This window comes from Acomys minous (assembly GCF_964271855.1).
Source record: "Acomys minous genome assembly, chromosome: 17".
Lineage (NCBI taxonomy): Eukaryota > Metazoa > Chordata > Mammalia > Rodentia > Muridae > Acomys > Acomys minous.
In genome coordinates this window covers 70686272-70713183 of record NC_140500.1, presented here as the reverse complement: position 1 = coordinate 70713183, position 26912 = coordinate 70686272, and the positions used below count along the sequence as shown (strand labels likewise).

Genomic DNA, 26912 nt, shown 5'->3' with positions numbered 1-26912 from the left:
ACTTGGTCCTCAGTAGCTTGGGGGTTAGGCTTAGGCAGTGCGGCCTTGCTCGGTTTGAGCTTTCAGAGACTCATCCTTCCCAGTTCTCTCCTCGCTTGTGGTTCACGACACTAGTGTCCAGATTTTCCTGCCGCTGTGCCTGCTGCCTGATGCCACGATTACCTGCCATGATAGACTTACTCTTCTGCAGCCAGATGCCCAAATAAACCCTTCATCGAACAAGGGGCCTTGGCTGTGCTGCTTTATCACAGCAACACAAAAAGTAACTATTACAAGCATACGAGCAGAAACATGGCTAGCCAGGACTGAGAGAGATGGAGACTGGCTCATATCTGCTATCTCAGCACTCGGGAGCCTGAACAGTGGTTCTGAATGCTAAAAATTCAAGGGTAGCCCAGACTGAGTGTATAATGAGACCTTCAACACATACACACATATATGCATGTACACAAATACACATGCACACCCACATATATGCACGCACACACAAGAGCATGCATATACAACCACATGCAATATGTACATGCATACACATATGTACACATATATACACAACCACATGCACACACAGATACACACACACACACACACACACACACACACACACACACACACACACACAAAAAGAATGGAGAGGAAGAAGAGGAAAAGGAACTATCACTTAGATTCTCCCAAATTTCACCAAAAGGAAGTGTGTATAAGGAGCTTCGCAGCTGCTGAGTTACATTCTCAAGTCTGAGGCAGAACCTTGAGGCCAAGGGTGCAGCCAAAACTCAGAGAATTATTCCCAGGCTCCCACACTTAACCAATGGGCTCCTTTTTGTTTTTGTTTCTTGAGACAGTGTTTCTGTGTTTAGCCCTGGCTGTCCTGGACTTGCTTTGTAGACCAGATTGGTCTCGAACTCACAGAGATCTACCTGCCTCCAATATGGATTTCAGAATTTTTGTGAATGAAGGGTTTCCTTTATCCAGGTTTTCCAGGTTTTATTATTTTTAATTATTTTTGTCTTCAAAATATTTTCAGTGACTTACTTATTTTTTATTTTGTGCGCATTGGTGTTTTGCCTGTATGTATGTCTGTGTGAGGGTGTCAGATTCCCCGAAATTGGAGTTACAGACAGGTGTGTCATGTGGGTGCTGGGAATTGAATCCGGGTCCTCTGGAAGATCAGTCAGTGCTCTCTTACCCACTGAGCCATCTCTCCAGCCCCATATTTTTGTTTTTTGAGACAGGGTTTTTCTGTTAGCCTTGGCTGACCTGCACTCACTTTATAGACCAGCCTGGCCTTGAACTCACAGAGATCCGCCTGCTTCTGCCTTCGTAAGTGCTGGGGTTACAGATGTGAGCCACTATGCCCGGCTGTGTTTCCCCAGTTGTTGAATGGGACATGTCCTCAGATGAATTTTGTATCAGTTTCAACATTGCATGCCAGGTGGGGGAAAGATAAACTTGTCTGTTTAATTCCACAGAGCCACAGGAAAGGAGAGCTTACTCTAGAGTTGAAGCTATACCCAAGGCTCCCATCTGCACCCAGATCTGGTGAAGATGGGACTCTAAGTCCACAGTTGAAAAGACCATGGTCCTGCTGGACGTGGTGGCGCACACCTTTAATCTCAGCACTAGGGAGGCAGAGGCAGGGAGGTCGCTGTGAGTTGGAGGCCAGCCTGGTCTACAAAGAGAGTCCAGGACAGCCAAGGCTACACAGAGAAACCCTGTCCTGAGAAAAACCAGAGTGGGCGAGGGGTGGGGAAGGAGGGAGGGAGAGGAGAGAGAGATGAAAGGGACACATATAGGACTGTGTTGTTTAAGCGGCCCCTCGGTGTCCCCTCCCTCTGAGGGGTCACAGCTCACATAGCCTCCGCTTACTGAGCTGTAGGACTTAGATGCCAGGAACCCACACTAAGCACCCAGACTTGGCCTCCATGGCTTAGTGCCTTAGTCTGCAATAGATGGTCCCTTGGTGCGGTAGCGAATCTTAATCACCTAGGTGACACAGCTGGGCCTGTCTGTGAAGACTTTTCTAGAAAAATGTGATGGAGCAGGGAGACCCCACTCTGAGCTTTGATGCTCCTATCCCATGGGTTCTGGTCCTGAGTAAAGAGAAGAGGAGAGGCGAAAGCAAGAAGAACATCGGTCACTGCCTCTGTGCCTCTCTCCTTCCTTCGCTCTCTCCCCATGCCTCTCCTTCCCTTTCTCTCCCTCCCCACTTCTCTCTCCCTCGCCCCCCCCCCCCCACCTCCTGAGCCACTCACCATCGTCAGCGCTGCTAAAGTTGCTCATGCTTCCTGCCTTCCTTTTTTTTTTTTTTCCGAGACAGGGTTTCTCTGTGTAGCCTTGGCTGGCCTGGACTCGCTTTGTAGACCAGGCTGGCCTCGAACTCACAGCAATCCACCTGCCTCTGCCTCCCGAGTGCTGGGATTAAAGGCATGCGCCACCACGCCTGACTCTGCCTTCCTTTCAAGACCCTCAACTAAGAGCCAAACGGGTCTTTGTCAGGGATTTTATCCCAGCAGCAAGAGAAGGCACAAACACACCTGAGGAAGGCCAAAGGTGACAGAATGGGTTATTTTGGGGTGGCCCCCGAGATCCTACTCTGCCCTGGGTCCCCAACCCTTACCAGTCTGACTACAGCGGCTCCCACGTTCTCTGCTTTCTGTGATACCCGCTCCTGATCTGCTCTTAGCCTCCGGCCTGTGTTTCCTCCCAGAAAGTTCACAGAGTGTGAACCGGAGGAGACAGGCAGACAGAGAGAAGACACCTAGATTGTTAAGGGTCTCTAGCCCCTCCGGGAGGCCAGGACTCTCACCCCAACGTCTGTCCGGTCTGCTGCCTGGCATCATTTTGTGCCAGCCTCTTCCTCAGACCAAGGCTGCGGACTCTTTGGGCTCTGCTAGGAGGGGTGATTGACAGCTGGAGCTCCTAGTGGGGCTCATTAAGAGAAGCAGGGTGGGGTATGGGGGTCTCGCGCTGCCGCCCTCCCCTGCCAGGCCCAGGCCGAGGCTCTGAGCTGAGAGAGCATCGCAGGCTCCCAGTCTGGATGTCCTCTGCATCCGACCAGCTTGAGGCCTCAGCTGTGCCCCCAGCAGAGGGTCGGGTTCTGCTCCCACAGGCTTGGAAGTCAGTCTGGAATATTCATAAATTCCAGAGCCTCCTGCCCTAGGGCCTGCAGGGCTCCTCTCGGGGTCCCTGGCGTGTGCTCCTCGCTGCCTTCTGCTGCAGACACCATGAGCCCCACACCACTCGCCATCGCTCTCCACAACTCCGGAGTCTCGCAACAATGCGCTGGGCCTGTTTATCATCCTTTTGATTTGCAAATTGAACCTGCAAAAAGCTTCTTCTACTGTGCGGTATTAAAAACCAGAAGTAACCACTGCTTTGTCTGACGCGGCTAGCGGAGAGGGCCGCCTCTGCTGTAGCTCCCACTTTGGTTCCGACTATGTCCAGGCTGGGCTAAGGCTGCAGAGACTGCCTTATGGGTGACCAGGCATGGGGGCCTGTGGGCAGAACCAGAATGGCATAAAAGGGATGTGGAGTGGCAAGGGGGCATCCTAATGGAGGAAGAGGTGTCATGTGCTTTCCCAGGCAACAGGTCCCAGATGATAGCATAACTGACATCATGTTGGAGGCACCATTCTGACCTAAAACCTTGCATGTGGGACCCAACACCTGCCGAAACTGGAACAAAGACCCAGTCCGTACTTCCAGGAAAGTCCTGAAATAAAGAATAGCTAAATGTACTGACCTTGCGTTTTGGCTTCTATAGTTTTGTTTCCTTCCAGCTGAAGTGTGACAATTAGGGTGTAAAGGGTTTTGTTGTTGTTGTTGTTTGTTTGTTGTTTGTCTTTTTTTTTTTGATAGGGTTTCTTTGTGTAGCCTTGGCTGTCCTGGACTCGCTTTGTAGACCAGGCTGGCCTCGAACTCACAGAGACCCGCTTGCCTCTGCCTCCCGAGTGCTGGGATTAAAAGCCTGCACCACCACCGCCTGGCCTTAGGGTGTAGTTTTTGTACATAAAAGACGAAAGAGCTGGAAGGCTCAGGGTGGCAGGATTTGGGCAAGTTCTCTATGCAGTCACTGGCCATCAAAAAAGACTCTTTTTTTTTTTGGCCTTTGGAGTATCTGTGCGGTGGTACATGCCTGTGATCCGAGAACTGTGGGAGGCTGAGGCAGGTGGATCTCTGAGTTCGAGGTCAGCCTGGTCTACAATATGAGTCCAGGACAGCCAAGGCTACACAGAGAAACTCTGTCTGGGGCGGGGGTTGGGGGGGAGAGTATCTGTGTGGTGGGCTCTGGTGGGCTCACCTCTGAGCCTCAGCACCAGACTCTGTCCACAGGGAGAGACACTAGAAGCAGCATCTGTTTGACACTTGTTCTTAGGCCATGGTTGGCCCTCTGAGCTCTGCTTTCCTCATCTGTAAAATGGCACCACAATGCCTCTTTTAAAGACGTGCCATGAAGACGGTCAGGGTGCTGAGCAGTGCACAGCATGGTAAGGGACACAAATAAATGCTGAGAGGATTTCCTCCCCCACCTTTTTTTCAAGATGGGGTCTCACTATACAGCTTGGGCTGGCCTAGAACACTCTGTTGGCCAGGCTGGCCCCAGACTCACAGAGATCCACCTGTCTCTGTCTCTATACTGGGATTAAAGATGTGTGCCACCACTGCCTAGCTTTTTTGTTTGTTTGTTTTTGTTTTCATTTCTTCTTCTTTCTCTTTGGGGTTTTTGAGACAGGCTCTCACTCTGTAGCCCAGGCTGGCCTGGAACTCATGATCTTCCCACTTCTCCACCCCTAGTGCTGGGATTACAGGTGTGTTGCACTGTCCCTCCAGAAAAAAAATTTTTTTGTTGTAGTTCTGTTTTATTCTAGACAGGGTCTCTCTCTATAACCCTGGTTGTCCTGGGACTCACTACATAGACCAGGCTGGCCCCAAACTCAGCGATCTGCATGCCTCTGTCTCCCAAGTGCTGGAATTAAAGTTGTGTGCCACCATGCCTAGTCCAAAAAGATTTTTAAACTGGTTGATGGGGCTTATCTTGAAAGATGGGTCCTTGATTAAGAAACTGACCAGAAGGACTATAAACTTGGGGCTGGAGAGATGGCTCAGAAGTTAAGAGCACTGACTGTTCTTCCAGAGGTCCTGAGTTCAATTCCCAGCAACCACGTGGTGGCTCTAGTGTCTATAGTGAGATCTGGTGCCCTCTTCTGGCGGACAGGCACACATGCAGACAGAACACAGTATATATAATAAATAAATAAATCTTAAAAAAAGAAAAAAAAAGACTATAAACTCATAGGAGTCAGGAGGTGGGTCTGGCCATGGCAGCAGCTGTCTTTTCCTAATTTGGATCCCAAGCTTTCCTATTCCCTTTTCATTGTGACCTGTGTGTGTGATGTGTGTGGTTAATGTGTGCACAGGTGTGAGGCCAGAAGAGGGGAGCGGATGTCCCGCCCTATCACTCTCTGAGTTATTCCCTGAGACAGAGTCTCCCACCAAACCTGGAGCTAGGCTGCTTTCCAGCAAGCCCCAACAATCCCCCTTCTCTCTCCCTCACAGCACTAGGACCCCACACACACGGCTATGGGTAGCTTTTTACGTGGGTTCTAAGAATTTGAACCCGGCTCCTTCATACTTGTGTAGCCAGTGCTTTTTACCACTGAACCATCATCCCGTCCAAATCCCAGTCTTAGGATTTTGAGTTTCATTCTTGCTCAATGCCTATTCACTGCGTTGTTGAGCTCCTCCCTCTGTGGGTCAGCCCGCTCTGCCTCTCCAGGAACGAATAAGGCACAGTGTAAACTACCACTAAAAGGCAAAGTCAGACGCTGAACAGACAGCTCAATGGTTAAGACTGAATACTGCTCTTGTGTGGGACCCCATGTCGGGTGGCTCATAGCCTCCTGAAACTTTAGTCCCAGGTAACTGATGCCCTCTTCTGGCACCCACAGACACTGCACTCATGTGCACCCATGTTTGCACATCATTAAAAGATTAAAATAAAACAACTATATATCCTAATAAAGGCTCCAGGGGCTGAGGGGAAGGGAGGAGAAGGAGCATTTGCTGGCTTGCTGCTTGCAGCCCTGGAGTTTGAACAGGGACATCTCGCATACTAGGCAGGTACATGTCGATTGAGCTAAGCTCCTGTCTGGGAGCAGCATTGTGTCTTTTATTAAATCTTTCTCTTCCCGTTCTCTGCTAAGTCTCAAACCCAGGACGAATGGCTGTGGTGTCTATATAGCAGATCAAACTGGACCTGGCTGCCAGGTTCTCCTAGCATCCCTCAGTGTCTATATATATATAGACTATATATATAGACTATAGCTGGTATACCCCACCCTCTACCCTGGACTCCCCAGTCCAGGGCCTGTGCTGCCCTTCCCTATATGGTCCAACCATTTTTGTGCCTTTGCCCTCCTGGCTGCTGCTCCTGGCCTCCCTTCTCCCTTCCCTTCCCGCTCTTCTTACATGGCCCAGCTCGGTCCCATCATGTTCACTTGGCATCTCCGAGACGTCTCTGCCTCCTCCTATGCTCTCCCTCATGTGCACACTAAGCCTCCTCCCCAACACCCAGGAGCAGGCATGTCTTTCCCTTTTTATTTCTTTTCTTCATTCAGTGTCCAGTGTGAATGGCTGTGTAACTAGGCAAAGAGCCCATACGTGGCGATTTTGAGGGCGATTCTCCAGTAGGCAGAACAGCAGGCTCATCTCAGTTTGCGATGGTCCTGGACCAGTGTTTTTGCTTCCCCAGTGGCTGATCCAGCTGTCCTTCCAGAAGTTTCCCCCTGGGGCTTTCTCCATGCTAGATGAAGCATTTTACCAAGCGAGCTCCACCCCCAGAACTGCTCCAACTTTGCATTAAAATTTTATTATTGCCAGGCATGGTGGTGCATCCCTTTAACCCCAGCACTCGGGAGGCAGTGGTAGGCAGATCGCTGTGAGTTCGAGGCCAGCCTGGTCTATAAAGGGAGTCCAGGATAGCCAAGGTTACATAGAGAGACCCTGTCTCGAATAAACAAAGAAACGGGCTGGAGCGATGGCTCGGAGGTTAAGGGCACTGACTGCTCCTTCAGAGGTCCTGAGTTCAATTCCCAGCAACCACATGGTGGCTCACAAGCATCTATAATGTAATTTGATACCCTCTTCTGGCTTGCAGGTATGCACTGTATAATAAATAAAAAATAAATAAATAAATAAATAAATCTTTAAAACAAAACAAACAAAGAGAAAAAGGTAACTGATCCCTTGAGCTCAAGTTCCAGGTGGTTGGGAACCCCCCTATGTGGGTGCTGTGTCCCCTGGAGTAGCAGCCCACCCTCTTAATGGCTGCACCCTCAGTCCCCCACTTCTTGTCTTTAGTTAGCAGTTTCATTTGTAATGTTCATCTTCTTAGTGTCCAATGTAAGTATTCCTGTAAATAGTCGTAGGTCCATTTGAGGCAAAGGCTGGAAGGGATCAGTGCCAAGTTCAAGCCTGCAGCATCCTTTCTGCTAGCATTCTCCTTTCTTTCCTCTGTAGGCTTTATGTTTATAACTGGGGGCGACTTCACATGGGTAACTGTCCTCAGTTTATCATCACCCATCCTCGACTTCTCTGGATAGTTCCATTGGAGTAGATCTACTGTTTGCTAACTGTTTTTTATCGATGGCAATGAAGCACTCTCATCCAAACTCCCTTCTGATGGACCCTGTGAGCTGTGACTCGCTGCTCACCGCCATCGCTGCACCGGTTCCCTGGAGAGCAAGAAAGCAAGATCAGTCAGACTGAAAGTAGAAGGGTGCTTTCTCCAAACCACAAGCCAGTAAAAGACAGAGATGGCCTCGAAGCCAGGCAGTCTGCTGCAGAAACCCAGCTGCCCCACATCTAGGGAAACTGTTCTGTGGACCCCTCTGCCGCCGGGTGTCTTACCTGACCGAGCGCAGGGCTGGGCTTGCGTTTCTATCTCACGTTGATCCACTGCCCCCACGTGGCCACATCTTGAACTTCATCTCTTTGATCCCAAACAAGGAAGACCCACTATGTCATCCCGGTGGGAAACAGCCCTGCCTGAGACAGCGACCTGCGACCTGGGACAGACTCTGTATCTTCCTGAACCTCAGGTGAATGCTTTTGAAAATGATGCGATACCAGGTTAATCGAAAGTATGAACTAAAATACTGCAACCAAATTTCTGGTCGGAGCTGCAGCGCTTAATTCCTTCGTGTCTGAAATGAGGTAGCGGCTGTGGTCCTCATACCTCAGCAGTGAGCAAACTGCGCGAAGGACTGGAGTTCAACACCAGGCCACTTTCTTGTAGAGAGTGGTTCCCTTTGCCGGGGCTCGGATCCTCTTTACTCTTTTTTTAAAAGTTATTTTATGTGAGTTGGGAGTTGTGGCACACACCTTTAATCCTGGCATACGGAGGAGGATCTCTTTGAGTTTGAGGCCAGCTTGGTCTACAAAGAGAGTCCAGAGCAGCTAAGGGTGACACAGAGCAACCTTGTCGCAAAAAAAAAAAAGTTATTTTACGCGTTTGCACATTTTGCTGATATGGACATCTGTCACTATGTATGTGCTTAGCGATGGTGACCAGTGGGGCATCAGATTTCCAGGAATGGAGTTACAGACGGTTATGAGCCACCATGTAGGTGTGGGAATTGAACTTGGGTCCTCTACAAGATCTGCCGGTTCTCTTAGCCACTGAGCCATCTTTTCAGCCCCTTGGATCTGCTTTGAAAGGAAGGGCCCAGGTTACTAAGAGGGGCTTCTTCGGTAAAATGTTTGCCATACAAGCCTGAGGACCTGTGTTCGATCCCCACCAGTCACACATAAAAAAGCTAGGCTTTGGACCAGGTGTAGTGGTGTATGCTTTTAACCCTTGCACTCCGGAGGCAGAGGTGGAGGCAGAGGCAGAGGCAGGTGGACCTTTTTGAGTTCGAGGCCAGCCTGGTCTACACCATATCAAGTCCAGGACAGCCAAGGCTACACAGAGAAACCCTGTGTTGAAAAACCAAACCAAACCAAACAAATCCAAACAAACAAACAAAGCAGCTGGATCTCTGTGAACTTGTGTGATGTTTTGAACAGTATGTGAAGGGTGTCTGTGTATATTCACTTGTTGATCACTAAACAGGCAGAGTGCTGAGTATTGTCCAGACTTTGGTATTGTTAGTTTTTTTTTTTTAAGATTTATTTATTATTATGTATACAATGCTCTGCCTGCACGTACATCTGCAGATCAGAAGAGGACATCAGATCACATTATAGATGGTTGTGAGCCACCATGTGGTTGCTGGGAATTGAACTCAGGACCTCTGGAAGAGCAGTCAGTGCTCTTAACCTCTGAGCCATCTCTCCAGCCTTAGTATTATTTTTAAATATGCATTGGTATAAGGGTGTCAGATCCCTTGGAACTGGAGTTATAGACCTATGTAAGCTGCCATGTGAGTGCTGGGAATTGAACCCGTGTCCTTTGGAAGAGCAGGACGGTGATCTTAACCACTGAGCCATCTCTGCAGCCCCGGTATTGTTATTTTTGTGGATCATCACCTGCTTCATATTTTGTAAAAACTCTTCCTCTCTCACCTTCTGATTGGCTTAATAGAGAGCTGATGATCAAGCCTGGCGCGGTGGCGCACGCCTGTAATCCCAGCACTACGGAGGCAGAGGCAGGTGGATCACTGTGAGTTCGAGGCCAGCCTGGTCTACAAAGCAAGTCCAGGACAGTCAAGGCTACACAGAGAGACCCTGTCTTGAAAAACAAACAAACAAACAAACGAGCTGAAGCTAGGCAGAAGAAGAAAGGCAGGACTTCTGGGAGAAGAATCAGACTTGGGGGGTTCACCGTGTGTTATGGGATGGAACAGGTGCTGGGACTGAGTGAGGGAGAGGTAACAGGCACATGACAGGAAGTTGGCCGGGGCTCATCACACTGGAAGAGCAGAGCATCTGCCCACGTATAGTGCCAACGCTTTTAGAAATAATAAGTCTCTGTGTCTTTATTCATCCACTGGCAGGTTCAGAAAGTTCTACTGTACAGCCTGGACTACACAAAAAATTTCAGGCCAACTAGGGCTAGATAGAGGCTCTGTCTCAAAAAACCAAAACCAAAACCAAAAACCATGTACACAAATCAGTGAGTTCCATATTCAATGAGAGATGCTGCTAAACAAATACAAAAAAAGGGTGATAGAGCAAGATAAAGTATGTGGACCTCTGGCCCCACATGCATGTGTGTTACCATGCACATGCATGCATACACATGTGTGAATATATGCACATACAGGCATACACAAGACACACAGGCACAAACACATGCATACATACATGCACACATGCATACACACAGGTGTGCACGCATGCTCATGAACATGAATACATAAATACACAAGGGTGCTGAGGGGATGGAAGGCCTGGCTCATTTTTTCTTCCTGCCCTCGGATTTTGAGATTCCTCAGGAGGAGAGGTATCCGCTAAGCGGGATGCTGTCCTCTTAAAGCCTTAAGTACTTCCTAGCTCGGGTCATAGAACGGAATGTTTCTCTAAAGCTTTCCTCCTTGAATGATGGTGGGAGCCGTCCAGATGTGAGGCCACCAGGTGCCTTCACAGATGTTACCCATCTGCCGTCCAGATGTGAGGCTGCCAGATGACTTCACAGATGTTACGCCACTACAGTGCACTAGCTGGGATTTGCAGGACTGATCTCAGGTGCCTCTCCAGCCCCAGAAGGCAGCCTGGGTGGGAAGGGGCCTTGTTCTTGGGGTCCATTACTTCTTGGGTGTGGCCCAGCAGCCTTAGGATAGCCTGTTCATTGACATGAAGTGGCTTCCTTATGGCTGATCTCAGCCCCACAGAACAAGGATGGGAGCCTGGCCGTGACTGTACAGTCAGTCAGACTTCTCTGGAATTGCTCCTTCTTGTCCATCATGATGGGAAAAGAGACAGTTGGAAGGGCACAGTGGTAGGAAGATGAGGTGAGATGCCACAACTCAAACCCATAACAGGAAGATAGCCCAGGCTAGCTCCGAACTATGTAGCTGAGGCTTACCTTGAATGTCTTATTCTCCTGCCTCTGTACTGGGATTATAACCACAGACCACCTCTCTTCCTCTCTTCTCTCTCTGTTCTGTGTTCTCTGTCCTCTCTCTCTCCCTCCCTCCCTCCCCCAACCCCCCCCCCCTCTGTTTTTCAAGATAGGGTTTCTCTATGTAGGCTGTCCTGGACTCATTTTGTAAACAAGGCTGGCCTCAGAGATCTGCCTGCCTCTGCCTCAAGAGTGCTAGGATGAAAGTGCCCTGCAAGTGTTTGGGTTTTTGTTTTTGTTCAACCTCTCTTATTTTATGTGTTGCTGGGAACAGAGTTTGGGGCTTCGGGCATGCCAGGCAGTCACACACCCTACTGAGAGCTAATCTGTAGCCCTGCACTGGCAATTTTGAGGGTGTTTCTCTAATAATAGAAAGATCACGAGCTCTGTGAAGACAGCTAGCGCTGGCCCTGGACCAATGTTTCTGGTTACCTGCCCTTCTAGAAGTTTATGCAAGGATGCTGTCCATCTGCTCCAAGGAAGACTTCTGAAACTTTTGAGCCCAAATCTGTTGTAGAAAAGGCAGACATTTTGAAGAGGTCAGAGAGAACACCAGAGTAAATCTTGTTTTCTCGAACTGCCTCTGTTATTCCAGATTCCACGCCAGAAAGACTTACTTTGGACTTGAGTCACACTTCCTGGGGATCTGTGATATGGGGGTGTTTGTTTCTTGTTTTTATCTCAGTATCAAGCCTTCCCAAGTCAACAGTGTGGTAGCTTTGGGAGGCATAGGGACACCAGTGCCATGTGAGATGCCTGGTCACAGTTCCCCAGAGGGGACCGTAAGAAGACGGTAAGAAGACGGTAACACCCTGTGTCAGGCTAGTCTGCAGATAACAAAAGCAACACCAGCATGGTGCCAGCTCTTGGTGTCCCCGGGCCTGCAAAGTGACATCAAATTTTTGGGGGAGGGAGGGCTTGGGGGGTTTCCAGACACCAAATGGTATGCTTTGCTGTGCCAGCTCCCAACCACTGACAAGTGGTGTCACAGACCCTGGGGTGCTGCAGATGTGTCATGTGGGGGCTGGAAGGGGAAAGGCCAGGTAGGTAAAGGCAACTGAGAAGCACCTCAGGGCACAAGGCTGCTAAGCTTCCCTTTCCACAGCGAATCCAGCCACTCCACCAAGACTCATCAGACCCAACCATTGTCAGATTCTGATCACGAGACTTCTGGACTTGCCCCACACTTAGGGTATCATCTGTAAAATGTGACTTTTCAGAACACATACAGGGGGCTGGGGCTGAGTTGGTGGAGTGCTTGCCTAAGGTACCCAAAGCTCAGGGCTCCACCTCAGCACTGCACACACCAGACAGTGCATGCTTGGATCCCAGCCCTTGGGAGGTAGATGTAGGAAAACGAGGAATTCTGCGTTCCTGGGCTGTAGCCACTCATATTTGGCTCCAGAATAAACTGCTTTCTTTCTTTTTTTTAAAATCCCTTTTGAGGTAAGGGTCACTCCCCCCCCCTCCCACCCCGGTTTGGTTAACACTATTCATGGTAAACTCTCCAGTAGAATTCCATCCTGAGCACCACCTGTTGTGTCTGGTCACAGGATTTACATGCATCTAAATGCTGAGTACTTTAAAAGCACTTCAAATGGTGCCTTGAATCTTCCCAGGAATAGCTGTAATAACGCTGACAGCATCTCCCTCCGCCTCCCCCCACAACAGTGTGCCATGCTATGGAAAGCAATGATTTGCTACATTGTTCTAGAAATGTTTGGATTATGGGAGTCATCCCAGCCCACTCATCTGAAGTTCCACATGCTGAGGGCAACCTAAAACAGCTGTGTGGAATGGAAGTCTGGCCCCAAGGTTGTTGGGGGACAAGTGCCCTAGGGAGTCTGAGGTGGGATGCAAGCAAATCAAACGGACTGCGTTGAGATGTACAGAACAGCGGCCATGCGGAAGAGAATCCCACTGGACCCCCGAGCAGATACTGTGTAAGCCCTGCCTCCTGCCGCTGTGTCCTTCCTCCTTCATAGCTGGTTCTGTGTCCAGGCCCCAGACACACAGACAATTAAGTTATCAGGGGCTACTGGTGACACACCTTATGTGATGGACACACATGAATTATATGGGCCTGTCTTTTCCACTTCCCACATATTCAAGGTCCCACATTCCTTCCTCAAAATGCAAGAGCCTCCCCTTGCCCTGACCCCTCGGAATTAGCGGACTTCTTGCTCTAGGCTACTCAACCATGGGGTGTGGAAACTAAGCCCTCTTCTGAAACACACGGGAACCCCACACTGCCAGGTGAACCCCCACAATGCTGCTGTCTGCTATGGCATCAACAATTTGCCTAGTAAATCTTTTAACCAAAAGGACACTCTCCGTGCATACCAAACCTGAGACTTTCCAAACATGAAAGTATATATACGTTGTTCTTAAAAAGTTACAAACCAGAGCTGGTGAGATGGCAGAGTAGGCAAAGGTGCTTGCCACCAAATCTAATGAGTTTACACCTGGGAGCCACACGGTGGAAGGAAAAGACTGACTCCCTTGAGTTGTTCTCTGACCCCCCCCCCCCACACGCCGTGGCATCTGTTTGCATGCACATACACACAAAATAACTGTAACAACTAAATACAAATAGACTACATAGGAGTTGGGCAAGGTGGGAGGAGCATCTGGGAGGAAGCCAAGGTCAGCGTCGGTGAGAGAATCTTTGGCAGGCTTAGTGGGCTCCATGAGATGGACGATGACAAAGTCCTGAAGGATGATGTATAGGTACTTTGTATGATGACCCTGTTACAATGTGCATGGGTTTGAGAGATCCTCCTGCCTCAGCTTCCTGAGTAGCTGAGATTACAGGCATGTCCCACCATGTCTGTCTTCTGCAGGATTTCTATTGTAACAGAAATGAGTGGTGTCCTAGGTGTCTGGGCCATAATCCAGCAACAATTCATTATTCAATTATAGAAATATATGCATACACACATATTACTATACTTATTAGTGAATTCATAATGCTAATATATGTATACATGCATATATGCTTTAAACATGAGTGTTTTATATACATAAAGTATATATTATATATCATACACATATATATGCTTTAAAGATAAAAATGAGTGTGGTAATACAGCCAAGGAGACCGAGGCAGCAGGATTGTTCGAGGCCAGCCTAGGCTACACTCTAAGATCTGAAATGAAAGGCTGGAAAGATGTCTCAGAGGTTAAGAGCACTGGCTGCTCTTCCAAAGGTCCTGAGTTCAATTCCCAACAACCTGAAGGTAACTCACAACCATCTATAATGAGATCTGGTGCCCTCTTCTTTTTTTGCAGTAAATACTTTAATTTTTTTTTATTTTATTAATTTACTCATATTACATCTCAATTGTTAGCCCATCCCCTGTATCCTCTTATTTGTCCCTCCCTCCTGCTTTCCCCCTACTCCCCTCCCCTATGTCTGTGACTGAGGGGGACCTCCTCCTCCTATATATGCTCTTAGGGTATCGGGTCTCTTCTTGGTAACCTGCTATCCTTCCTCTGAGTGCCATCAGGTCTCCCCATCAAGGGGACATGACCAAATATGCTGGTGCCCTCTTCTTGCCTGCAGGTAGAACACTGTATACATAACTAATTTAACAAAACACCACCAAAACAACGGAAATGGAGGCTTTTGTTGATGAAGTTGTATTGCTCTCACAGGCAAAGTCAAGTGCTTCCAGCCCTGGCTCGATACTTGCATGACATGCTCTCACTCCTGGGGACAGGCGCGCAGCTTCTTCCTCAGTCCAGTACACTCCCACTTTAGGAAGACCACAGAAACTTACCTCTGGACATTCTGAGCCTGCTTCAAGAAAACCTACCCCACACCACCAGGTGTGTCGGAACATGCAACAGAACACGAAGGATGGGTTGGAGACGCAGCTCAGCTGGTAGGGTGCTGCCTAGCAGGCATGGAGCCCTGGGTTCTATCCCTAGCACCACATAAAGCTGACACTGTGGTGCACTCCTGTCACCCAAGCACATAGGAGGTGGAGGGAGGATCGGGAATTGCAGGTCATCCTTGGGCCACATGGCACGTTCAAGGCCAGCCCAGGACACGAGACTGTCTCAAAATGAAGCCCCACGTGCATGGACTGGCACACTGCTTGTGGAAACTTCGTTCCATTATCACCTAGTTCCAGTTTCTCATGCATGAGGCCAGGTTCCAATCACATTTGAATGTGGCATATTTAAAGTAATGGTTCTCAGTAGGTCACATCAGCGATTTGATTGACCTGCCAGAGGCAACCGGCATGGGGACTGCTGAAAAATCTCCTGTTGTGTGAGAAGCATCATTAGAAGCTAGGTGTAGACTTAGCGGTGAAGAGCTCTAGCTGCTCTTCCAGTAGACATGGGTTTGGATCCTTGCATCCACATGTAACTAATAGCATCTGTAATTCCAGTTCTGGGCATGAGGGATACACATGGATCGGCCACATATGCACAAAAACCCACCAATATACATAAAACAAACAAGTAAAGCCAAGCTATGTGGTGGTGCACAGGTGTAATCCCAGCACTATGGAAGGTTGAGGCAAGAGTTCAAAGTTAGCCTGGGCTACATAGTCAGGCTGATTTAAAAAAAAAAAGCAAGGACCGGGGCTCCTTTAGAGGTTGTAAATTAAAGCCCTGTATATACAGGGAACTCAAAAATTATATATGGGGGCCAGAGAGATGACTCAGTAATTAAGAACACTTGTTATGGCAGAAGACTTGGGTTCTACTTTCAGCACCCAGGTAGTGGCATCCTTCACTCCCTCTTCTGGCCTCCAAGAGTTCTTGGAAAACATGAAAGGAAGGAAGGAGAAATGGGAAGGAAAAGAGGTCCTTCATCCTGGAGTCTCCCACCACCTGGGTAAACAATTTCTGAACAAGGTCAGCACATGACAATACTTTTATGTATGCTACATACAAAGATATTACAACAGCAATGGAGAGCCTAAGCATATGTGAACCTGTCATCTAGGCCGCTGTAGGCAGCACATAGAACTGTCTCTCCAGCCTGTAAGGACAGGAGTGAGCTGCGACACCTGCACTAGGCTCCATCCACAGGCGACATCTTTACAGTGAGCCCCTTCGGCTGCAGGAGTCCCACTCCCTAATCCTAGTCTACCGCCTACTCCCTTAGCTCCTTAAGCAGGGTTATAAAGGCCGGGTGCCCTCATCTTTCTCAGCAGCAATAAAGCACAGGACATGGACTCTACTGTCAGAGGCCCAGCCTTTTCCTGGAAACAAAAGGTTTGAAGATGTGGCCACAGATGAGAAGACACACAGGCTTGGTGACATTTACAAGCCTACTGGCTACTGCTGGAAATACCATACTATTAAGAAATAGCAAGACAGGGCTGGTTAAGAGCAGTCTCCTCCCCCAGAGGCCCCATTCCCAGCAACTACACGGTGGCTCACAACCATCTAGGACGCTCTTTTTCCGGCCTGAAGGTGTACATGCAGGCAGAGCACTGTATACATAATAATCTTTAAAAGGGGTAAGGGGTCTGGGGGGAAGGGCTTAGAAGGCATAAGCTATCCCGAACTGCATTTGGAGGCCACACGGACAGTTTTTCTTACAAAGAATCCACTACTTTAGCCAGGTGTGGTGGCACATGCCTTTAATCCCAGCACTCAGGAGCAGAGTTCAAGGCCAGCCTGGTCTACAGAGCTAGTTCTAGGCCAGCCAGCACTACACAGAGGAAACTCTCTTAAAAAGCAAATAATCAACAACAAAACCCACAACAACCCATTACTCTGAGGCTGAGCATAACTCTAACCCCAGCACTCAGAGAGCAGCAAGGTTAGAAGCTCAATGCCCTTACTACTTAACGAGTTGGAAGATTAGCCTGGGCAATCAAATCAAAACAAACTCCCCTCCCCCCCCCCCAAAAAAAACCCCCAACCCAACTAATCCAAAACAAACCACCAGCAGCAGCAGACTATTTTATTCAGAAGTCTGGGCTCTCATTCTGTGAATTACAGTGAAACAAAACGGCAATGCCACCAAATACACTAGATTCCACTGTAGTGAGAACACAAAATTGTATCTTATGCCTGTGGCCACGAAATAAGAGTATAGCTATTTCTACTTGTCCATTGTTTCTTAGGGTTGAATAGCTTTAGCAAAGTCAATGAAAAAAAATTAAAACTACGAGAAGCATCAACTATTTCCTTTGCTGCCCTCGAGGTGTCATTCCCATGGCTGGCCACAGGTCCTTCACGAGGTCACAAGGTCATGGAGTCTCTGGGTGAAGTGGGTGTCTTAAGTCACTGCACACTGGATCCTGCAAACCATACAAAGGCACAAGGATACCACAGATACTCTCAAGCTCCTTCTAGAATATCTTGGAGCAGAATTATTCCCAAACAGAAAGTAAAGACAAGAGTTGTACAAGGATCACACTTATCTCATGAACACTACAAACTCAGGATCGGGTCCCTTCCTCCAGAGTTCAATGTAACTCATCCAGTAAAGTATAGCCAGTAATATGATGCTGATTCAGAAACTAAACAGAAAAAGGACACAAGAATTCGAAGGGCTTAAATATATTTTATATTGATAATCTGTGTCTTTCTACCCTAAAATAATACATTATTATTGGTTACATACAAGATGAGGTGAGGTATTTGTAAAATAGCTGATAAAAATAATTAATATACAATATTCTACATGAGATGGAATCTTACGAACTACTAGGCCTTCTGAAATGTTAACTCCATCTTCTAAATTTAACTGCCCTGAAAAGACTTACAGCTGTTCCCTAAAACCACGCTGAAAATGGAGGAGCTCACGTCTTCCCAGATTTGTGCAGGAAAGGGAAAGGACATAATTGGCAGTTACTTTCTCACATCCAAAGTTATACATTCACACAAAACCAGTATCTCCATGTTTAGCACAAAAAGCAAAAAAATACTTCATTAGAGATATAAGGATTTTTCTGAATAATGGTGAGGTTAATTCAACGCCAAAGAAATTCAAGTGGCCAACAGTCTTGAAAACGCTTTATTGAAATGTGAGTTATGTGCAGATGTGTCTGAAACGACCACAGCTGGAGAATGGACTTCTGAAACTTCTCAACAACCAACGAAAAAAAGAAAACCCCACCGGACTTGACCTCTAGTGCGAGCAGAAGCCCAGGAAAGGCATTCCTTCCTTCAGAACATTTGCAGAGACTAAAGGAAACAGCTACTGCATCTGGAAGCTGCTGGAGTCTCAAGTTTCCGAGGAGAAGCGACAGTTTTTTAAACATGTAGGTGACTTCTTTTTTGGTACACTTGGATGAACACGGACTTCACAGTTCCTGAGAACACCAGGGAGTGTTCAAGTCTGTATGCTTGTGATGAACAGGAAAGGACGAGATGGCAGGAGAGAGGAGGCGACAGAGAGAAGAGCCCACGGGGAAGAGGACTGGAGCTAGACATGATTGGGCTAAGTCTCATAGAAATTTATCAGAAGCTGCGCATCTCTTTTTAAAGTACTAAATTTACATTCCAAAACTGCCCCCATCCCCCAGGCCCACTGCCCTTCCTGGAGCTAGTGTGAAAAACCTCAAACAAAAAGCACCCATCCTCCACACCCCTAACAACCCAAGGCGCCTCTACTTTTTTTCTTTTTTTAATAACACACAGGATTAATAATATAGGCATATAGGTGGCATGATTCAGTTAAAAAGACTTTACTTTTTATGCCAGGGAAAAAAACCCAATAAATAAAAGGTGCTAAAATTAGCATTAAGAATTTGGTTGACAAAATCTGGGAAGGCAAATGCAAACCCTCAAGGCTCCCCTGATACTGATCTGTCTCAGCAAACCACAAATACATAAATAACGCAAAGTATGACTGAGGATGTGAGATTTTAAAAAACAAGACAACATAATTCAGATTAACTCTGCTGAACAGTGAGTAAATGAAATTCATCTACACCTGAATGAACATGTTTAACAATAAAAAAAAAAAATTTTAAACAACCACAAAATGTAAAAACTTCCAACAAACACAAACAGGATTTGTTTAAAGGGCACACAGACGCCCTGCAGCAGATCTGCCTTTACTGGTGTGTCCTCTGCTGATGGATCAGACAGGCTGGACTCCAGTTAGCAGGGTGACAGGACAGTCACACAGTGGAGTGCCACACCTGGCTAGGACCCCCAGGTTCCACTGCAGAGCTGTGTGCACAGGAGGCACACGTAGAAAGGTGAGTCAGGCAGACATTATTCAAAAGCTACTCTGCCCAGTAACCATTGAATAATGTTGGGAAAGCTTTGGGCTTTGTATTTTATTTTTATTTTTTAAATTTTATTATTTTTTTAAAGTTTTACTCCTTGTATTTAATTTTTTTTTTAAATAACAAGGCCACTGAAACTCATGCACGCTGCAAAAAACCTCATGCAGTAGTTAGGTAAACCATCCAAGCAGTTTTTATTCATTAATATTCATAAATACACACAGCAGCTTCATTAGAGATTTCAATTTTCCTCTTCAGTTTGAATGTGGAGTATTAGGAGAGCCTTTTGCATGTCAAGGTACAGGAGGCAGAGGTTGCCCTGCACTGCTACCTACATTTACCTGCTAGAAGTAAAAATTAGTTACGTGGAAATGATTATCATATATATTTCTCTCTTCCTTTTGAATGTACACAATGTAACAAGAGTGACAGACCTGAAATTACAATCACCACACAAACCCAGGATAGCTGTTGTCCACTTTCATTGGCAAATACAGCACAGAGGACATTGTCTGCGAGTGGGGAGGTCATCAAAGAGGAGGTGGTGGAGGCTCATTTCCTTTATTACTCTCTTTTAAGTTTAGGTTTTCTAAAGCAACATCTAAAGGCATAATATCTACACAGCCCATAGCACCAAAATCTGCCATCTCCCCCCGTTCATCCTCATCTGAGGACGAGCTCTCTTCACGCACTAACGTGGACAGAAGGAGCTCCTGGACAAACAGGCTGCGGTCTGCACGCTCGCTTTCCATGGACTGGCGCTCTGCTTCAGACATTTTGGGATCATTCAACCTGTACAGGTATAAAAGGAAAGGCATTATTATTAGTAAAGGCCAATGACCAACAAACGTTCAGGTCAAGTACAATCTGCATAGGGTGAGTGAATGCTTTGGCTGGCAGCTAAATCACCTATTATGTACAGATAAATCCCCACACTGTGGTGCAAACCTGTGTTTAGTAGATTCAATGAGATGAAAAAAACAAGCAAACACAGAAACAAATGCCATGTAGACAGCCCAGACTAGCTCTGGAGAAAACGCTGGTGGAAATATCTCTGAAAAAAACCTAAAAAACAAAAAACTCCAAAACCTAAGAGCCGGGGGTGTGGTGGTGCATACCTTTAAGCTCAGCACTCTGGACGCAGAGGCAGGTGGATCTCTGTGAGTTCAAGGCCAGCCTGGTCTACAAAGTGAGTCCAGGACAGCCAAGGCTACACAGAGAAACCCTGTCTCTAAAAACCAAAACCAACCCCTCCCCACCCAAAAAACAAAAACTACGGGAAATTCTGCTTAGTGTCAGCCCTCATCTTTTAGTGACAAGGAAAGCAAGCAGCTCCAGTACTGTGTCAGAGGGGATGAGCAGTGAGGGCTGCGGAGGCACAGATGACAGGCAGTACTCCCAAGAACACAGGCAAGCTTACATAGACCTCTGGGTAGCCCACCAACTGGCCAAATCAGAGGAGAAGCACATGTTGCAACTGACACCAGGCCTGTGTGCATCACTCTGGCCCCAGGGGTTGGGACTTTACCATTTTACAGAAAGAGGACACTCAAGCAGAGATTATAGCTAACTTGCTCACAGTCTCAGTTAAATCCCATCAAGGGGTCATGAGATTTGTGGCTCAGATAAAGGAAGAGCTAAACTATAGAACTTAAAGGGGGCCAAAGTATGTGGGAGCAGTTAGTTATCAAACTGCCACTAAAGCCACACTGAAATGGCCCATACCACCCATGGTTAAATGCACTTCAGGCATGTCACAGGAGAATACTAAATGTTTAGAGCCTGAGTAACAGTTCACATTCTTAACATGAGTATTGATGTTCTCAGCTTTGGAAAAGGCCTTTGGTCAATGTGGAAGGAGGGACATGGAAGTCAAATCTGTAACAGAGATACAGGGTGGATAGAATACTAATCCATAGTGTCGGATGGGCTAGAGACATACAAGATGCGGCCTCGCCAGCTGGAAAGCGCTAGAACTCAGTACTATTCTAACTTTAAGGGAAGTAGCTAAGAAAATGTCTTAATTCTTGAGGCGCATTTAAAATCTGGCACTAGGGCTCAATGTTGTAATGGGCCAGGTTTGTTTGAGGATCAAAAAAACGTGCTAAGCCTAAGGTCTTCAAGTTGGGGTTAGCCAAACTAGCTCGTCGAAAGACAGGACTCTGACCCCGACCACTTCTTAACATTATGTTGACCTCCCTGGAGAAAGCCGTGTCCTTACAGGCAGGCAGTTCCAGAGTAAGAACACATCACACAGGGTAATCCCACAGAGCAGGAAATGCCCTGCTGACTGACGCTCCAGCTGCTTTTTATAATGTATGCTAATATATTTGAAGTTCCAGGGAGCTAAACCCTGGCCTCTAACTACTGTGCAGCCAAGGATGCCTTTCAGTGTTTGATCTTCCCACCTCCCCCTTCTGATCCATATGGGATCGGAACCATATTTTGCCACAGCCAGTGGCTAAGCGCTGAAGCAGGAGGGTGTGAGCTCAAGGCCAGCCTAGACTGTAAGATGAGCTGTTGTTTCAGAAGGGAAATGAAGAGGATGGTCTGCAAACGGCAGGACTGTAGGCCCCACAGTCCTCCAGGAGGCAGCTGTCCTTCCAGCAGCTACTGCTTGTGTCTAACGATAGCACCAAGAGACTGCCCATGTTAGCTCTGATCGGTTTTCAATTTTTAAAAAAATTACACGTGGGGCTGGAGAGATGGCTCAGAGGTTAAGAGCACAGGCTACTCTCCCAAAGGTCCTGAGTTCAATTCCCAGCAACCACATGGTGGCCCACAACCATCTATAATGAAGTCTGGTGCCCTCTTCTGGTGTACACGCAGGCAAAACACTGTGTATATATGACAAATAAATAAATCTTTATAACATCTATCTCTGCCTGAATGCTGGGATTAAAGGTTTGTGTCTTTTTTGACCTTTTTTTTGGACGCAGGATCTTGTAGTACATGGCACTGGCTGGCCACAAGCTCCTTGTCCTCTAGCGTAGGCCTCCTGAGTGCTGGGATTATAGGCATGTACCTCCATGCCTAGCTGAAGATGTCCTTTTCCTGGCAAGATAGTCCACCCACAAAGCAGTCGGCCCTCAGGAAAGACACACACTGGCAGGAGTGTTTCAGGCAGGTGCCCAGACTGCAAAAGGCACTGCTGCTACTCAGTCTCTGTAGGAAGGTAACAGTGGCAGCAGACAGAACGCTCTGCCTGGTGGTTAGAGGTACTCACTGGCCTTATGAAAACCATTGCAAAGAGATAAATCCCTCTGTACAAAATGCCTCCTTAGATCCACAATCAATGACAGTGGACAGCAGTTGAACAATCCTCTCCGGCAACCCGAGGGCTGCCTGGTGGGCTACTAAGGTGGAGCTGAAGCTAGAACACAGGCAAGGCTAAACGGATCAAATGGCAAAGGTGGGCTCGGAGCGCAGGCTCTTTGCCTGAGGACTTTTCGCATTACTACTGCCTGAGGCATGTCAGTGAAGAAGAAAGAAGTATAGTTTCTTGTAAGGTCCCAAAGATTCATCACTCATGTTACAGTTTGCATAGAGACTTGGTTTTCATGTAGCAGAGGTTGGCTCCTGAACTCATTAGGTAGGTGAGGATGACCTTGAATTCCTGATCCTTCTGCCTCTACCTCCTCAGTGCTGGGATTTCATAAACCACCATCAAACAGGCCAGCACTAGTCCAATTGAGCTATATTCCCAAGCCCAAGTTCACTACTTCATATATTAATTTTCATGTTACCATTAAGAAAACTGATTTAGAGTTTGAGTGTTTTGCCTGCATGTATGTATTGCATCATGTGGTACCTGGAGAAGAGAGCATCAGAACCTCTGAACTAAAGTTACTGGACAGTTTGTGAGCCGTCATGTGGGTGCTGGGAACTGAACTCAGGTCTCTTCAGGAGCAGCAAGGCGTTTAACTCCTGAGCCACTCCTTTAGCCCCTTTGACAGGGTCTCATGCATCCCAGGCTGGCCACCAACTCACACTGTGGGAGGATATCCTTGACCTCTCGGTGCTGCTCTACAGGCCAGGATCTAGGCTCACAGACTAGTGCGCCACTGTGGATGTTGGGTGGTCAGAGGGGCCTCCAGAGTCTTCCTGCTTATACCTCGTAGGGCTGGGATGACATGGATGTACAGTGAGCACTTTCCCCACTGAGCCATGTCCATTAACCCCTCTTTGTTCTAATACGTCTCAGAAGACTTGAAGCAATATTAATTAGGAGATATAATAAAGAGTGTACAAATATAAATGACAATGTCTTAAATGTTATGTATAGTATTGGAAAGGAAAATATTTTCAGTGATGATACCTTGCAAACACAAAGACCAACATACTTACTTTATCTGAAACAGTAATTTTTCATGTTCCTGGGGAAATATTGTGTATGTGATTTTAATCGGAGGACTATGAGGTGTAATGGTTGATCAAAGGTAACTTGGAGTTAGACAGTTGTGAGCTGCCATGTGGGTGCTGGAGTTGAACTTGGGTCCTCTGAGCAGTCAGTGCTCTTAACCACTGAGCCATCTCTCTAGCCCCAAAATTTTCCCTAATCTGGCTATAACAGCGAATGAAATACCTTGTTAAAAGGAACTGGGAGTTCTGGAGAGCCTGCTGGCTGTTTTCTGTGTTGGCTGTGTTGGCCGTGGCTGTGGACTGTGTGATTGTGGTGGTGACGCTGCTTGTGTTGGTGCGCCGACTTGCGTTGCGGGCCGTCTCCAGCTGTTGCCGTGCTGCCTGTGCGTGCTGCCGCTCGAGCTGCAGCTGCATCTGCAATTGTTGCAACTGAGAAGCGGAAGGGCCTGAAGAGTTAAGCTGTCCTCCTGCAGAGCGTCTCACTCCTGATAACTGAGATAACAGCTCTGCCAATGGAAATGCACATCATCAACCAACACAGGAAAACCGAGTGCTAGATGCCACCTTTTCAGTGGAGAAAAATAAAAAGTGCCGCGACACAGTGCAAGTTCACGCAACATACTCCAAGTTCAGCTAAGGACCCAAAACCTACGTAAGCCTATATACAACTATGCCCACTTCAGGCAGAACTTAAGAGATGGTTTTAAAATTATTTAGATGGAAGAAACTCACTGTCCAATCATAATCAAGACATCTTAATAGAAGTACCACAACAGCAGGGTCAAGTCCACTCTTTACTTCCAGCTCTCAGACAGGGCCTGGTACCATGACATCAATATTCATTAATCTCTGATCTTTTAATCAGAGCAATTACCAGGATGAGACCCAGAGTCTGGAGCCTCCCTAAATGTGGCCTTGCATCTGCCTTTTCTCTAGTACTTTTGGACACTGCCATTTCAGAGTACTTGGCAGTGCTCTGTAAGACCGGTCCTCGCCCCCTGTAGTGCCTGGCTCCGGCCTAGTAAAACCCATACTCCTTTTTAGTGGAGTTGTTCATCCTTCAGTATGTTCTATCATATAGTTCTCAAATCAGGGTAAGGGAAGACACATTCCTACCCTGTTCCCAGGAAGAACTTACTGAGAAGGAATCATGGCACTGTGAAGGCCTCCCTCTACCCTGAAGTCTCCTACAACCCTCCCTCTGTGCTACCTTACCCACTAATGCCCTTGAGAAATGCAACAGCACATGGACTCCTTCATGCTGTCCACTTACAAATGTCAGAATTCTAAATATTTGGGGGAATGCAAGCAGAGAATTTGATGCACAAGTAAAACATAAACCACACACAGCCATCTTTAAAGGAGCGCCCATGCCTGCCCTTGCCACACAGAAGAGCAAACACACTTACCAGCTATAGGATCCATGGCTTCCCTACTGCTTGGAGAGTATGAACTCTGAGAAGAGGAGAGTCCACCAGTAGAACTGCTAGTAAAGTGCATGTTTGATCTACGAGCACGAGGGCCTCCTAACCCCCGGCCAGGGTGAAACATTCTACGTACATGTCGAACACCACTCGATTCATCGTAACTCCAAAGTTAAGGAAAAGAGTACTTTATAAAAAACAAAACAAAACAAAAACTACAACACACTGAGCTCTTGCTTTGGGAATTCCTAAATTGTAAGCAGATTAAAATAGCACCTTTAGCTTAGAATATAGAGGTTCCAACACTATGTATGAAGCCCATTAGCCCTAAGAAAGATACTCAATATTAAGCAACAGGCTAAGATAGGCAAGACAGTGAGTGCCTGTAATCCTGACTTTTAGGAGGCTAAGGCAAGAAGACAAAGGAGGCCAGGCTGGGCCACAGTTAGGACAGACTCAAAAAAACCAAACAAATACAATCAAACGGAGAAAAGCCATGTATAGACTGTATGTGCTGATGGTCCAGAGTATTCTTACAGGTTCTAGACCTGGACCACCGTTCCACAGAGGTCAAAAGAGCTGCCTGGTCACTTATCTACGGTCATCTTAATGCGGAGCTTTATAAGAAACAGCTATGAAAAGGAGCCAGCTCAACAATTTTGCTAAATTTTGTAGATTTGGCTCATCTACGTTAGCTTTAAATTCTGTTTTCAAGTTTCATTTCCAGTTCTGTTGCTAAATAGAAAATACTTGAATTGCTCTATCACTAGACACAGATTAATAGCAAATTTTTGGAGCCATACTCTTCTATTGAATGTAAGTCAAAGATGTGAGTCAAAGTGAACAAGGTCTTGTGCAGCAAATAGCCAAACAGTAAAGAATCATGAAGACAAAAAGAAAAAGAAAAGGAAAAAACAAGAAATAAAAGAAAGCAGAGGAAGAAAGAGAAAGAAACCACGTACTTCCAGAGGCAAGTAGCAACTTTCTGATGGCAATTCCTTTGCTGGCTTATTTTTGGCTGGTACTTCTGGACTCATTGAAGATCAGGGTAAGCAGCTCTGCATAAGTCACTTTAATGTGCAGTCTCACAGTGGTGCTCAGGATGACAGTTTGGGCTCTACAGGTCACTGGTGCAGTTTTTCTTAGATTAAAAAAAAATCATTATGTATAAAGTGTTCTGCCTGCATGTATGTATGTCGTGTGCCAGAAGAGGGCATTGGATCACATCATAGATGGCTGTGAGCTACCACATGGTTGTTGGGAACTGAACTCAGGACCTCTGGAAAAGCAGCCAGTGCTCTTAATCTCTGAGCCATCTCTCCAGCACTGCCAGGTTGTCCTTAAGAAGTAGCTGGGTGAGAATGGCACTTTTAGGAAGATATCCAAAAACGAGTACATCATGACACTGGAGGTATCTGAAAACTCCACATGCTTTCAGGTATGTCACTGCAGCACTTTCTCTTTTAAAATTTGGTATGTAAAGTACCTTTTGTTTTCCTGTACTTTTTTTTTTTAAAGATTTATTTATTATTTATACAGTATTCTGCCTGCATGTATACCTACATGCCAGAAGAGGGTGACAGATCTCATTATAGATGATTCTGACCCACTATGTAGTTGCTGGGAATTGAACTCAGGACCCTTGGAAGAACAGCTACTGCTCTCCAGCCCCCATTTTCCTGTACTTTTCAAATTTTTAACCTTTCCTCAGTAACCAAAGGTATTCACGGAAGGCTTACAAAACAGGTTCAGATGATACGGGACAATCTTTATTGAATGCACAATGTATCATCAGAAGCCCCAGAATTTGTTAAAAGAAAAAACAATTCAGGTAAGCGGGGCGGTGGTGGAA

At 46.9% G+C, this 26912-nt stretch overlaps 1 protein-coding gene across 2 annotated transcripts in view; it reads right to left on the bottom strand.

Moving 5' to 3' along the window:
* Positions 1 to 18034: 18034 nt before the first annotated feature.
* The window catches only part of KCMF1 (potassium channel modulatory factor 1), a 65654-nt gene continuing 56776 nt past the window's right edge, over positions 18035 to 26912 (bottom strand). For both annotated transcript variants that reach the window (XM_084766556.1, XM_084766555.1), the window contains exons 5-7: positions 25046 to 25220; positions 23860 to 24142; positions 18035 to 20066 (exon numbers count right to left, since the gene is read on the bottom strand). In XM_084766556.1, the coding sequence (XP_084622682.1) occupies positions 19805 to 20066; positions 23860 to 24142; positions 25046 to 25220 (720 nt within the window). In that variant the 3' untranslated portion in view covers positions 18035 to 19804. The remainder of the gene's footprint in view (positions 20067 to 23859; positions 24143 to 25045; positions 25221 to 26912) is intronic.